The 14,471-nt window shown below is 43.5% G+C and overlaps 1 protein-coding gene across 1 annotated transcript; it reads left to right on the top strand.

Annotated features, from left to right (window-relative positions):
- The first annotated feature begins 5,711 nt into the window (after positions 1 to 5,711).
- On the top strand, positions 5,712 to 13,794 carry chp1 (calcineurin-like EF-hand protein 1). Its single transcript, XM_084437739.1, has 7 exons — positions 5,712 to 6,093; positions 6,708 to 6,780; positions 7,658 to 7,738; positions 9,391 to 9,518; positions 9,664 to 9,725; positions 12,134 to 12,256; positions 12,348 to 13,794. The coding sequence occupies exons 1-7, from the start codon at positions 6,027 to 6,029 to the stop codon at positions 12,399 to 12,401; spliced, it is 588 nt and encodes a 195-aa protein (XP_084293865.1). The 5' UTR covers positions 5,712 to 6,026; the 3' UTR covers positions 12,402 to 13,794.
- Positions 13,795 to 14,471: the final 677 nt, after the last annotated feature.

Raw genomic sequence — 14,471 nt, forward strand, 5'->3', positions numbered from 1 at the left:
GGACTCACCGGGTCGAGGGCCTGTCCATCGTGGGCCTTAACGTGTCCCTAGGCGCAGCTGCGGTTCTCATCCTCCAGCTGGGCTATGGTGAAACGGCCGTGTGGACGTTCATCTCCCCATTGTGGAACTGGGTGTAACTGCTCTTGGTGGGCTTAAAGCAGAACGCAGAGAGTCTCGACTGATGCTCCACAATTTTATTTTCTTCTCTTCACTGTATCGAGGCACCGTGAACTAGACAGATACAAAGACAGTGTCAAATATCTAGCTTCATACATCACCGATAAAAGGTCTTTGACAATGAAATATAACTTGGTTAATTAAAAAGGGATGTAAATAAATGAACATAAAACAATACCATTCACATTAACAAACACTCCACAATTAGCGTTAGGCAGGCTACAGTACATATTAGCTACAACGAACAGAGCTAATGCATAGGCTATCTTAATAATGTTACCTCATTCCGCTGACCAAGGGCGTTAAATGTGTTCATCTTCTCACTAGAAGACAGATTGGTAGCCTATTTTGCAGTTGACCTCATAATGTTTCTGTCAGTAATACTCTGATGAACATCACAATAATTTCTCTTTCTAAAGGGATCGTGACAGGGCTGTAGCCATGGAGTCAACATTGGGGGGGACCTAATCCGCCCCCAACTCCCCCCCCCTCCCCATGTCTGATAAATTAAGATAGGTCTTGTTGCCTGGACACATCAGTTCCAATGCTAATCCTGCACAATAAGAGCGAGATAGCCAGTTAGCTCATGAGCTCACAACAACTAGCAGCAGCTTCCATAACATTAATGGTAGCGGTCAGTGGCTAAAGCAGTTACACTGATGATTACTGTAACGTTAGCTATTTTGCTGCAATTGGTTCAACTTAAACAATAATCCCAGATAACACAAGGCTAGTGGACCTACAGCGGGTCCCCGATGGACGAGTTGGTGGACCTCCGGCGGAATATAACACAAGGCTAGCGGACCTACAGCGGGTCCCCGATGGATGCTCCAACACCATTCCACCGGTATTTAATTGTCTATATCCTAGGCCCATTGGTCATGGGTTCCATGGCGTGGTGGCGAGACTCCGCCCTCGCGTCAGAGCGGTTCGGGTGTAGTGCAGTTACTTCCGGGCAATCTCCATACACCCACTGGTGAAAACCATGTGTCTCTAGCCCGCTCAGGGGCTGAGTTGTGGAGTTCATGGCATGGATAGTGGCGTGGTGGCGAGACTCCGCCCGCTTGGGTCAGAGCTGATTGAGCGCAGTACAGTGACCTCTGGGCAATCTCCTTGCACCCACTGGCGAAGACAGTGGGTCTCTAGCCCACTCAGGGGCAGAGTTGTGGGATCGCGTGGATAGTGGCGTGATGGCGAGACTCCGCCCCCTCGGGTCAGAGCAGGCCTCTCCTGGGTCCAGTTCCGCCTCGCCTCCGCATAACAGGGTACCGGAGTGTCAGAGGCCCCCCAGCGACTAGGAACCGAATCAAGAGAAGGCACCGGAAGGGACTCTCTACGGCCCCGGTGAGTGGAGGAAGCTATTATCTGTTTGGTCACCTGGTAGCTCTCGATCACTTCAATCAGGTCATTGATGGTAGCAGGGTGCTGGAGGTCGACTTGTCTCCGGGCCACTGTGGGTAGGGACCGCAGGGCTCAGTCCATCACCAGGTGGTCCACGGCGGAAGGCTCTGTTTCTGGTGGTCAGCCAGCATCGGGTGAGGCAGGTCAACTGCGCGAGCCGAGCTGACAGTGGACGGGCGCTCGTAGTTTGATGGTCCACGCATGACATAACTGGGACTGAACCTTAAGATTTACCCCATATTGGGACAAAATTGCATTCTTCAGGGTCTGGTAGTCGGCGGCCCCATCCTCACCCAAGTCATGGCAAGCCCGCTGAGCCGGGGACTGCCCACTGTTTCGACATACCATTGATCCGACGTCTCACTAGTCCGAAACTTGTTCACCGATCGTCAGACATCCCATTGTTCCGACGGCTCAAGAGTCCGACTGACAATGGGATGTTTCGGACTAGTGAGACGTCGGACTAATAAGATGCCGGAACAAGGGTATGGCACCTGAGCCTCCCTGGTTAGGTAGGCAGCGAGGATGGTGGCCCACTCTCGAGTAGTGAAAGTGTAGCTCCACAGCCATGGACTCAAACATTAGTTGCCCTAAAATAAGCACAATCTAATGCCTCGTCTCTGATTCATTATAGTGCAGCGGATAACTGAAAAAATCGTTCACACGGTGATGCAAACATGAAATTTGGCACAAATACTCTCTAAGGGCCACTCTTTTGGAAAAAGACGTTAGCCACTCAAAAATTCAAGATGGCCGCCAAAACGTTTGAGTGTTGCTTATGTCAATCATTGAAATGGTGATGCAAGCATAAATGTTGGCAAAAATACTCTCTAAGGGCCACTCTTTTGAAAAAAGGCAATGGCCAGTAAAAATTCAAGATGGCGACCATTTTTCCAGATGGCTGCCATTCCTGTCATATGTTCATTGTCACTGTCTTCAAATGGTGATGCAAGCATACATTTCGGCACAAATACTCTCTTAAAGGTCACACGTATGGAAAAAGGTGTTGGCTAAGGTTGCAAATTTCAAGGAATTTCATTAATCGATAACTGTTAACCTTAACAAACGATAGTCGATTAATTAATAAGAACATCCCGCGCCGGACTGCACTTTGCTCGCTTAATTTTTTTTATCTTCTTCCGCTGTGTCGTTGAAATTTCCCGGCATCCCAGTTAGCCTTCACTACATGGCATGGCGCCCTCATGTGCAGTCAGACCTTAAATCATGATTACATTTCATTCAACTCCCGTTGATAACGTTATAAATCAAAATAATAAAAAAAAGTTATGTTTCATTAACAAGCAATTAATCAAGTAACCAAATCTTACTTAGGTACCCAGTGCCTCCTTGCTTGGCACTCAGCATCAAGGGTTGTATTGGGGGCATCATGTCCAGGAAGGTGTACTTCTACATCAAGCTGCCTCACTGTAGAGCATCACTACTGGACCGCAAGTTTCTCAAAGGCTACTTGCTTACTTTTCTATTCACATTTGCAACTGCACAGTGCTGTGCAGGTGAAACCCAATCTGAAACATTTGCACCTTCCACAGCACTCTGATTTGCAGCCACACTTGGCCAGTTGTTGACAACTTTGTGCAACTGGTGTAATCGCTGTCCAGAAGACCCACCATTGTTCACCAAGCTTTTTCCATCCCCAGTGAGCAGGACTCTCTGCTTCTGACTGATGCTGGATTGCCTGACCCCATATGCAGCCTGCCTGATATGCAGCACGTTTAGTGTGTTGAAGCAGAGCTGCTCTTGTTGGAGGAATGGCTTCATACGGCCTCTGCTTTCAGGCAAACATGTCAAGTCTAGCCTCATCCACACTAACAGCTGTGCTCGATCTATCGTACATCAGGACCAAAAACTTCTCCAGGATCTCCAGGTCACCATCAGTCAGTACAAGCCCTTTGTAGGCTTAATTTATTTTGTCTGTCTGACAAGACAACATTTCTTCCAATCAGTATGCCTCTTGGCTAACGTGGGATTTGCATTTGCCATTTTTTGGGATTGATGTCTGATTAAGGCCGAGGGGTAATCCTTTTACCACCATAATCAAAGTGATGCCACACATTCAGGTATGGGATACAACTAGGTTCGGGTTACCTACACCTAGCCCGATCATTCATCCAGTGCCATTTAAGTCCTGTGTGATCTGTACACCTTCCGGGTAAGTATACATGAACAAGTCATGTATTGCCCCGTTTACCCTTGGCTCGGCTCTCCTGGCCCAACCTGTCAATTCAATTAACTACATCTAACTATTATTACTACCTAATTGATGAGGGCTGTTAGAGAGCATTTGGGACACTAAGCTATGCTATCACTATTATCACACAAGTCTTAAAATCACTACACTGGTTACCTGTCAACTCTAGAATAGACTTTAAAATACTACTACTAGTCTATAAATCTCTCCACAGTCACGCACCTGAATACATTTCAGGCATGCTTGTCAGGTACATGCCCAACAGACCACTCAGATCCTCAGGCACTGAACTCCTAACAGTTCCAAAAGCCAGGACCAAGAAACACGGAGAGGCAGCTTTTAGTTTCTATGCCCCCAACCTCTGGAACACCCTGCCGGAGTGCCTAAGAAGGGCCGAAACAACGGAGGTCTTCAAGCGAGATCTCAAGACGTACCTTTTCGGCCTAGCCTACAATCACTAGCCAGGACCTTGAGACACAGAAAGGCAGCCTCAAACCTACCTGTGAATCCTCTATATACATTGGTGTATATCCTGCACTTGCCTCTCTCTCTCCCTCCTACCTTCTAACCAGGTCCAGTGGATGCCCCACTATCACCCGCAGACCACCCTGAGTCCGATAGATACCCCCGTGTCAGCTGTGGATGTCGTATTAGTAGAAGCAGTATTTAGTTAACAGACACATACACGTACAAACAGACATACATCAGTCCACATCCGGCTTAGGCCTGGACCTGGGCCCAGTCCCCCTTCCCCTCACCCTAACCCGGGTGCGTATCCTTTTCCCACCCCCACCCTACCCCCGACCCCTGCCTCTACCTGGACCAAGGCACACTCACACTCATGCTCACACACACACACACACAGACATACACCAGTCCTGGGCCCAGATCCCCTTCCCCTCACCCTAACCCCGGTCCATATCCTTTTCCCACCCCCACCCTACCCCCGACCCCTGCCTCTATCTGGGCCCAGGCACATTTACGCACACACAGACATACACCAGTGTTTGCCATGTCTCTCCTATGATGTTTTTAGCCTCTCTTACTCTGAAAATGTAATTTAATGTAATTTATTGCTTTATAAATGTTCTTAGCCGGTAGACAAACATACTCCAGGAGCTTGATCGATCGCCTTGTTGAGAGGGGTCGGGGAATCATTTGTACAGCTCACTTTTCTGGCCCCCGGGTGATACTGTTTTTATGCTTCCCTCTGGAATATGTAGGGGTGGGACGTATGCCCACCTCCCTTGTTCTCTGTAAAGCGCATTGTGTTGCCTCTGGGTATGAAATGCGCTATACAAATAAAGCTTTGATTGATTGATATTTTATTGACTTATTTATTTTATTTCTATTGTGATCTTAGGGTTGAGAAGGTGTCTGGCAAAATTATTTTCATTGCATTGACTGCACACTACTTTTAATGTATATGACAACAATCCTCATTTTGATAAGGCAAGTTTATAGCACATTTCAATAACGAGGCAATTCAAAGTGCTTATATGTATAAAAGACATCAAGACAATGTATAAGCAACATATGGTTATATAAAAAGACATACATTTAAGCGTGAAATAGAAATGATCATCTATCATCAATAACCACACAATAATATGTTTCTTAAGAGATTGAACCTTTATTGCACAACATGAGACTAGTAGCCTACAATCTAACGTTTCATACAACAGAACATCAGGATTTTCTATGAAATGTGTGGTTTGTGGTCATAACTAAGGGCAAATCAGCTCTTTATCAGGCGACAGTCGAGCGTTTCCCACATAGACATTATATAAATTCTTTATAATGTCTATGGTGTCCCATCATGCGAGCACCGCCCACCGAGAGGTCTACCCAATACGATACGCCGCCCCACACTTGCGTCATCATTTTAGCCATCAGCCTGTCTAGCAAAGCAGGAAGACTGCCAGCGGGACAGCTTGTCGGTCGAAACCCATCATAACAATTTAAGTTTTCTGAAAGACAAGAACATTTTCTGGCTGTGTTAGCTAGTTCTGTTCAGCGAGCTACAATTACCGAGCTAGCAGCAGCTAGGTAACGTTAGATAGATACACTTAGAAGGGTGGTCGTGGTAGCTATCTTAGGGGCTAGCTGACGTTAGCTAAGTACTTCGTACAAATTGAGCAACCTCGCCGAGCAAATCCGGATCGGGCATACAACTGTGACAGGCTCGACAGTCTTGTTGACTAGCTAGCTAGTGCTTGTCTCGCACGAGCCTTTCGCCATGGGTTCCCGAGCCTCCACGTTACTCAGAGAGGAGGAGATCGAAGACATCAAGAAGGAAACTGGCTGTACGTTAAGTTACCTTGCTACAGTACATATCCACCATACTACCAGAGATTGCTTTTAGCTACCTATCTAGCTAGCTAACTTGACGTTAGCTACAGCCAGGTCAGCTGGCTAGCTAGCTAGCAATATGCTTCTTTAGTCAGCTACCTGTAGCTAGATACTATTAACTAACGTTAGATAACCATTGACTAGCTGTACTTATTCAGACCTAGCTATTTATATTTAGGTAGGCCTAAGAGTTGAAGCATAATGACAATCATAGGCACTCAACTTGTGATTGTGTGTTTATGAATTTTGCAGTGTTCTGGACTAAAGATTGAGTCACAGCTAAACATAACTATATACAACTGCAGGAAATAACCATTGAAATGATGTCATTTCTGCTGAACTAGTCTGTTGAAAATCATCCTTGATGATTCATTGCAACGCACAATGACTATTATTGTATACGACTGTAGGACAGTTGTTTAAGAAACATTTCCAGCATCAATGACATGGGCAAGGCTAGATGATTGATATCCTGTTTGTTTCATTTGTGAATGTTTTAATTGATTGTGTTGTGTTAATAGAAACTGTTTCTGTGTGTAATATAACGTTATCTATGTCCCTCTTGTAGTCTCTCACAGTCAGATCACCCGGCTGTACAGTCGCTTCACCAGCTTGGATAAGGGTGAAAACGGAACTCTCAGGTACAAACATTTGCATAATTTAGGGTTATAGATTGCTATTACTCGCACGCAATCTCATTGAAACACTGACTGAACCATTTGTATGAGACATACACCCTTAAGTGTACAGGAAGGTGCTGGTAATATTTAATCCAGAAGAATGAGAGATGAAGACATATCGATTCTGATTAACATTTTTGTGAGTGTGACTTTCAGATGGTGAAAGTCTAAGACATTTACTTCAGCTTTGTTCAACAGTACCTTTACCATAACTGCTTCTTGGTGACCATTTGTGCTAAGTGATTAATGTATACAAAGGACAAGATGGAGTAATATAGAGTAGAATGCTGTCTCAGACGGAAGTAGTCATTTTGAGTGAACTGTCTCTTAGAAAATGGGATATTTACACACAACAAGTGCCAGAACCCTTTGTCCTAGCACTGAAGCATTACGTTTGTATTAGTGCATACAGAGGGGTTCTGTCTAAGCCCTGTGTACTAAAGGTGACATTTCTTAATCATTCATGAGTTGCCACAGACAGCACTCTGGTCTAGTGGTCTTGTTCAGGACAAGGGCTTAATATCTCACCCAGCAGAGCAGACTGACCGCTGTGAAGAGGAACGACTTGTGCAACAGAAAGACAACACACTTCACAGTTTTTTCTCATCTGGGAGGGTTTTTTATATGTTTTCACACATTTAGGAATAAAGTGTGAACATTGAATGTTAATGTCTTATAATTTTATGTCATCCATATTATCAGTGATATCAATCAAGCTATCTAGTTGCTGTATCTGGGATCTGCAGAAAGTCATCTGAAATTCTTGTAGATATAGTCCAATGTTCTCATGTCTTTGAACATCAGAGATGACTCTTCCCACATTTCCATTTGTCTATAGTCGGGAGGATTTCCAAAGAATCCCAGAGCTGGCCATAAATCCTCTTGGGGACAGAATCATCAATGCCTTCTTTCCTGAGGGGTAAGTGATCTTCAGAAGTCATCTCTATCTTTGATTTAACTCGAGTCACTTGGTGAATTTTTTGATGGTACTTTTTGATAGCATTCCTTTGATGAAACAGTTCCTACCAAAATACACTTCTAACAAATAAAGGGAACACGTAATCATCCCAGTATAACACCAAGCCAGTTACACTTCTGGGATATCGATCTGTCCAGTTAGGAATCGTGAACAATTGTGAATTAATTTCACCTGCTTTGGTGCAAATGAAAGCGACAACCGGTGGACAGGAGAGGCAACAGCAAGACAACCCCCAAAAGGAAATAGTTTTGCAGGTGGTGGCCACAGACCATTTCTCTCTCCTTATCCTTCCTGACAGATTTTTCTGTAGTTTTGAATTTTGCTAGTTCCCTTGTCACTACTGGTAGCATGAGCCCATTCAGGTTGCACAGGTAGTCCAGCTCCCATTGTCAGACCTTACGCTGGTGCAGGACAATGCCCGGCCTCATCTGGCGAGAGTGTGTAGGCAGTTCCCGGATGATGAAGGCATTGATGCCATTAACTGGCCCTCACGTTCCCCAGACCTCAATCCAATTGAGCACCTCTGGGAGGTTATGTACTGTATCAGTGCATCTGCCGCTGCCAAGTAGCGCCACAGACTATCCAGAATTTCAATGTTGCCCTGATCCAGGTCTGGGAGGAGATTCCCCAAGACACCTCATCAGGAGCATGCCCAGACATTGACGGGAGTGCATACAGGCCATACACATTACTGACCCACCTTTTGAGTTGTCGTGATGAAATTCAAGTTGGATCAGCCTGTGATCTGAATTTTTCCCTTTGTTTTTGGTGTGATTTTGAATCCAGCCCTCAATTGGTTAATCATTTTGTTTTCCACTGACTGTTCTTACGTCAGTTTGTTCTCGATGAATTACACAATGTAATCAACTTGAATATCTCGTTCATCAAGATCTGTGATGTGTGATTTAAGTGTTCCGTTTATTTCTTTGAGCAGTGTAATTTGTTGGTATAATGCATGCTTTGTTGCAGGATTTTATTTATATAAGCCAGTTTTTGGCTATATGGTTACTGTGATATAACAAACATCTTTATTTATCACACGGTGAAAGGCAGTACAACATACTGTACACACGCAAAATGTCTGGAGCATCCACTGATTCTCTTCTGCTCTTAACCCTTATAAATTATATCCATTTGCAACTAGATATGTGATTACATTCCCAAAAAGTCCAGTGTGTAGGCGACCTAAATTTAGATGTGTTTTTAATGGTTTATGATGGGTCTCTCTCAGATTTGGTTTGGTCTGGTTTAGTGTAGTTTGGTTTGGAACAGCTTGTGGGCAGACTTCCAGTCTAGGGCCGTGGGTTAGGGTTAACCCTTTCTCTAGGCAAGCGTGATGTAGTCAAAGAGGTGTACCATTAAACTGCACATTTAATGTTTGTTTTTCCATTGTGTCACCAAACATTGTGAAGTGAAATCATTGACTCCACTCTAGACGCCTCTCCACCACGATGTTTAAGAAGAAGTAATACCAGACAGAATTATAATTAAACGGAACGGGATATCATTCTTAGTCACGCTACATGCCTCAGTGGTTTTGCTTTTTGGAAGGGTGATTTCTGTTGTTGTTTTTATCACTTTTTTGCTTGCAGAGAGGATCAGGTGAACTTTAGGGGATTCATGCGAACACTCGCTCACTTCCGTCCAATTGAGGACAATGAGAAGAACAAGGACCCCACTGCCAGCGAGCCCCTCAACAGCAGGACAAACAAGTTGCTCTGTGAGTCTTTATGCTTTGGCCACAGGGTGTGTCCAGATTCACCAATCGCTCTCACTCCTGAGAAATGAACAAACATCTGTCCTTGACTGGTTGGATTAGAGAATGTATAGTGAAATCTAATGAAATCAGTGTCCATCTCCTACAGTTGCTTTCCGGCTATATGACCTGGACAGGGATGATAAAATCTCACGTGATGAGCTGCTACAGGTGAGGATTGGTTTTGATCATGGTATGACATGGTAGACCACCGTATGCGTCAGGCAGACACCATACAGAAATTTAACAAATAAACTCAAGATCAAGAACCAAGCCACACCCTTTTATTTATTTCAGTGGACACGGTTAGAATTGTTTTCTACAAACAATCTGTCATTCAGTGTATTCAGTTTTGCATTGTTTTATGCGAACAATCCGTCATTAAGTGTATTGAGTTTCGCATTGTTGTCTGCGAACGATCTGTCATTAAGTGTATTCAGTTTCGCATTGTTTTCTGCCAACGATCTGTCATTCGGTGTATTCAGTTTCACACTGAGGTACACTGACAAGAAAAAAGTAATGTCTCTCTCCATGAAACTTAGTTGGTGTCTGTCTGTGGAATGACCTGCAATTGTTATAAGCTCTGGGTAAAATGATTCAGCGGCGGCTTATCTCTTGTTTTGCTCAAAACATTACGGTCAAACATTCCTCATGTTATGCCTGCACCTTTATTAAGGAATGGGATTAGTCACCCACCTAGTCACCCAACCAAAACCCCGAACAGGCTAATGTTTGTTGTCTTCACCTTGTCAGAATATTTAATAGAATAGAATATTTATTATTTGCATAATATAGCACAGTTGTAATTAGGGATGTGCACGGTTAACCGATTTCTCGAGTACCCGAGTAGGCAATCTGCTAGTCGGAAAATAAATACTACTCGGTTAATCTAAAGGCTATACAATATGGCATGTTTGGCCGTGAAAGCGCGCATTTCTGAGCGCCTGTGCCCTTTTTCAATTGTTACCAAAGAGGATAGAGCATTGGCGGCTGCCTGGAGAAAAGCGCTGTATACGGAGCGCTCAGGCGTTTTGAAAACATTGCCATCTCAACTTTTCAGAAAGGTGCTGCCAACGTCACTGCGGCTCTTTCAGGCAACCAATGATCAGATATTAGATAGGCCATGACTCGTCAGCTGTCTGGGGATCCCGGGGGAACCCCCTGATCAGATATTAGGTAGGGCATGACTCGTCAGCTGTCTGGGAATCCCGGGGGAACCCCTGCCTGGCTATTAAACGGAATATCTGAAAGTGCACCGATCGTAAAAATAATAAATGCAGCCAGTTGTCAGGGGCAGTGATGACTGATTACTAGTTGATTACTGTCTAGCCAGCTAACTGGTTACGTTTTAAAAGCTATATTTATTTACATGGACACAGTTCTTGGGTGCAAAGTTACGTGGTCACAAAAACTAGCAATAATTAGCCCATGGGCTTGCTAATGCTAGATGTCCATGGTTCGGTTTTCCATACTGTTAAGCATTTTCGGATCAAACTACACCGTGGTTTTGCATAGTGTTAAAGCATTTTATGGATCGAGCCTCGGACTTTCAAACCTGTTACAGCGTAGGTAGCCTATGAGAGAACTATAGACTTAAGCCTATATACAGTATATGCCACTTCATTTGTTTTGTTTTGACAATTAAACGCTGGTACCGGGTCTCTGGTTTTGTTTATCTGCATACTGTGCATAGTAGGCAGTGGTGTGAGTGGACTTTGTACTCTGGCTCCAGGCAGCACTCCCATCATTTAGCGGTAGTCTAATCATGTTGGTAATGAGCCCTGAGGTGGTGCTGAAAAAGACAGCGAGTACCAGCACAGGTCCATGTGCGTATGGCCTACTCCTATAGTTTTCCAGCCTGCTATACATACATATTGAATGAATAGGCCTGTTGTTCAATAAATCTATTTAGTTTTGCATGGACATTTCTCTAATGAAGGCTTGACGCCAAAACATCCATTATTGTCCAATAAATTGGAAATAGGCAGTGAGTGCCGCGGTGCTTTTTAGATAACGCTAAAAATTAATTCACTTGTTATCCGGCATCGGCAGTAAAGGCTTGGTTTAATACTTAATTTATATTAGTAAATTGGTTGCATATTGTAGGCTAGGCTTAGAGTTTTCAGAGTAGCCTAACGATAGGCTTACTAGGCTATGAGCTGGGCAGTGCATCCACATTAAAAGGCTGCGTTTTTCGATTCCGATAGCTTCATGAAAACCTATGGGTTATTCAATCTGATGATAAGTAATGCATCCAACCACACATCAGCTTTTAAATATGTTTATTTGCAAGGGCATGGACGAGACATGAAAGCACCGCCACGGTAATAACGGCGGAAAAAAACGTATTCCCCTCCGAGGGGGCCGGGGTTAAATGCGCTCTGTCTGGACGGTATCTTTTTTTGAGTAATCTTTTTTTTGAGTAATCGGTTACTCGAGTAGGATCAGGTTAGGTTACTCGGTTTTAAAATTAGTCGAAATTCCCATCCCTAGTTGTAATACGATATATTGTTGTGTTCTTCCTATGTTTTCCTTCCCTGGTTGTCATCCATATGGAACTTATACGTTTGTTTATACAGGTCCTTAGAATGATGGTTGGGGTGAACATCTCAGATGAGCAGCTTGGCAGTATTGCTGACAGGACCATCCAGGAGGCGGACCAGAATGGAGACAACTCAATTTCCTTCAATGAGTTCATCAAGGTTTGATTGTTTAGTTTTAATTTCTACATCTGGGCCATACAGTAACTTTTGTAGTCCTAATTCCTTTCTCATATTTTTAATGGCATCTCAGGTGTTGGAGAAAGTGGACGTGGAACAGAAGATGAGCATCCGGTTCCTGCACTGAACAGATGTTCTGACTGGAGCCACACCATTCCAGTTGATGGACACCATCCCATTTCAACACTCTACGGGCAGCTGTGCCCCATCATACAGCACATGCTGTCTGACCAAGCGATAGGTAGATAACATTGTAGATTTTATTCTTAATTTTCTGCCTTGCACAGCTCCGTAATCAAAGGGAATACTTGCGTGCCTTGGGTTGTTTTATGCTGTCACAATGGACTTTATTCAGAAATGGAATCTTATTTATTTGAGACCATTCAAGGTCAAATCAGAACTCAAATGTTTATTACAAAGACCGTTAAACCTTTTAAAACAAGCCCTTTACAGTAAAATATGTTTGTTTAATGTGATACCATGGTTTAGTTATGGCTTTGCTACTGCAATGTATAGGTAGGACAGGCCAAATCTAGCCATTTTTAAGCTAAATCATAGGTAGGACAGGCCAAATCTATCCATTTTTAAGCTAAATCATATAATATTCTCCCGTATTGATAGTTTGCTTTTGTTGCATCCTTGTCTATACGAAATTGCAAATGTTAAGTGTAAAACGTACAAGGTAAAACTCCACCTCAGAAACATTGTTTCATGCTAACAAGGAAAGCTCCTCCCCTCACTGATCATTTACTTGCTAGAGCTTCTCTGGCCTGTCTCTGGCTGTTTGAGTTAGGCCTCTCCTGCTCTTCAAGCATTTTTCAACAATCCTGTTTTGTCAGTTGTTCTTGTCTTTAACCCAACTGAAGTGCCATGATTTTGATTTCCATCCATCAATATAAAGGGTTTATGGAAAGCAATAGATCATGCTTGTTTGTTTTTCTTATGGATTAACCTAGCTACTGCCAATAGATTGTAATTGCCCATTTCGTATGCACTTGTGTTGGACTGCAACCAAATGGCTTTGTCCCTTACGGTCATATAACTGAATGGTACAGAGGCTCGGAGCAATATCTATAAGTCCAGGGTAACACACTTCTCTCCATTTCCACGATCAGTTTAAAACAATTCATTGTGAAAGGCATTGTATGTATTGAAATACTGTTCAATGTTTTATATTCATTTACCATGCCAGATTAGTTCCAGGTACTGTTATAACAGGCTGCATTGCATTGGAATATTATTCTCTGTGTATGCTATGCATTCAAACTGGAAAAAGCAACCAGTGATCTTTTAGCTTATCAATGTAATGTAATATAATGTGGGTTTGTCTTTAAATGATATGACACATGACAGGAGTTCTATGGTCATATGTACTTGGGTGCTGGGAATAGGACTGTCTTCTCATCAGTTTTATTAATCAAAAATGTGATTACCAATCCAACATAATTCAAATGTTTTATCTAGTGAATTGTTAGTTCATATGTGAAATGATTTGTTGATTTGATTGAAATAAAACGTTAAGTGCCATGCTAGTTTAAAGGTATGTGTCTTATTTTGAGGACGATAAAGTAGCTATCGGTCTGGGTTATATTATACCTTCATGGTCTAGGTTGGGGAGACATGCAAATCTACATTTCTATTTCTGTCTGTCGTCTTCCATCTAGGCTGCTTTGAGTTCCAGTACAAGGTTGAATAGGGTTGCCAGGTGGAACCACCCTGAGAACGTCTCTGATTATCTTTGTTCAGTCTAATTATCGACATTTAGTTGGCACCAATGCGTATGTAGCATGGTATATAGGCTGCAGCAAGGAGGTTTGGAGATGGCATGATGGGGGATCATATCTTATAAAGGCGGCAGGTGGGGAATTGTATTTACCTTGATAGGGGGTTACTGCACAACGATTTGGCAACCCTAGGTTATAACGTTGGAGTGCAATGGCGTAAAACGCAAGATCGTGGTGGGGTTGGGGGGGTCTCGCAGTTGGGATATCAATTTTACTTGGTTCCCGCCCTAGATATAAGCGATATTCACTGCCACTTGTAGCGACTGTGTTGTTTGTTATATTTCAACTTGTGTGTCGGTCGAACTAATCTCTTCGAGTTCGTCTGTTAGGCACTAGATAGCTATGTTTACCAGTGGAATGTGTGAGTCCGATGCTGACGTCCACAGCACTGTCCGCCTTGAACTGAGACGTAA

This window comes from Borostomias antarcticus, assembly GCF_949987555.1.
Source record: "Borostomias antarcticus genome assembly, chromosome: 5".
NCBI classification, from domain to species: domain Eukaryota; kingdom Metazoa; phylum Chordata; class Actinopteri; order Stomiiformes; family Stomiidae; genus Borostomias; species Borostomias antarcticus.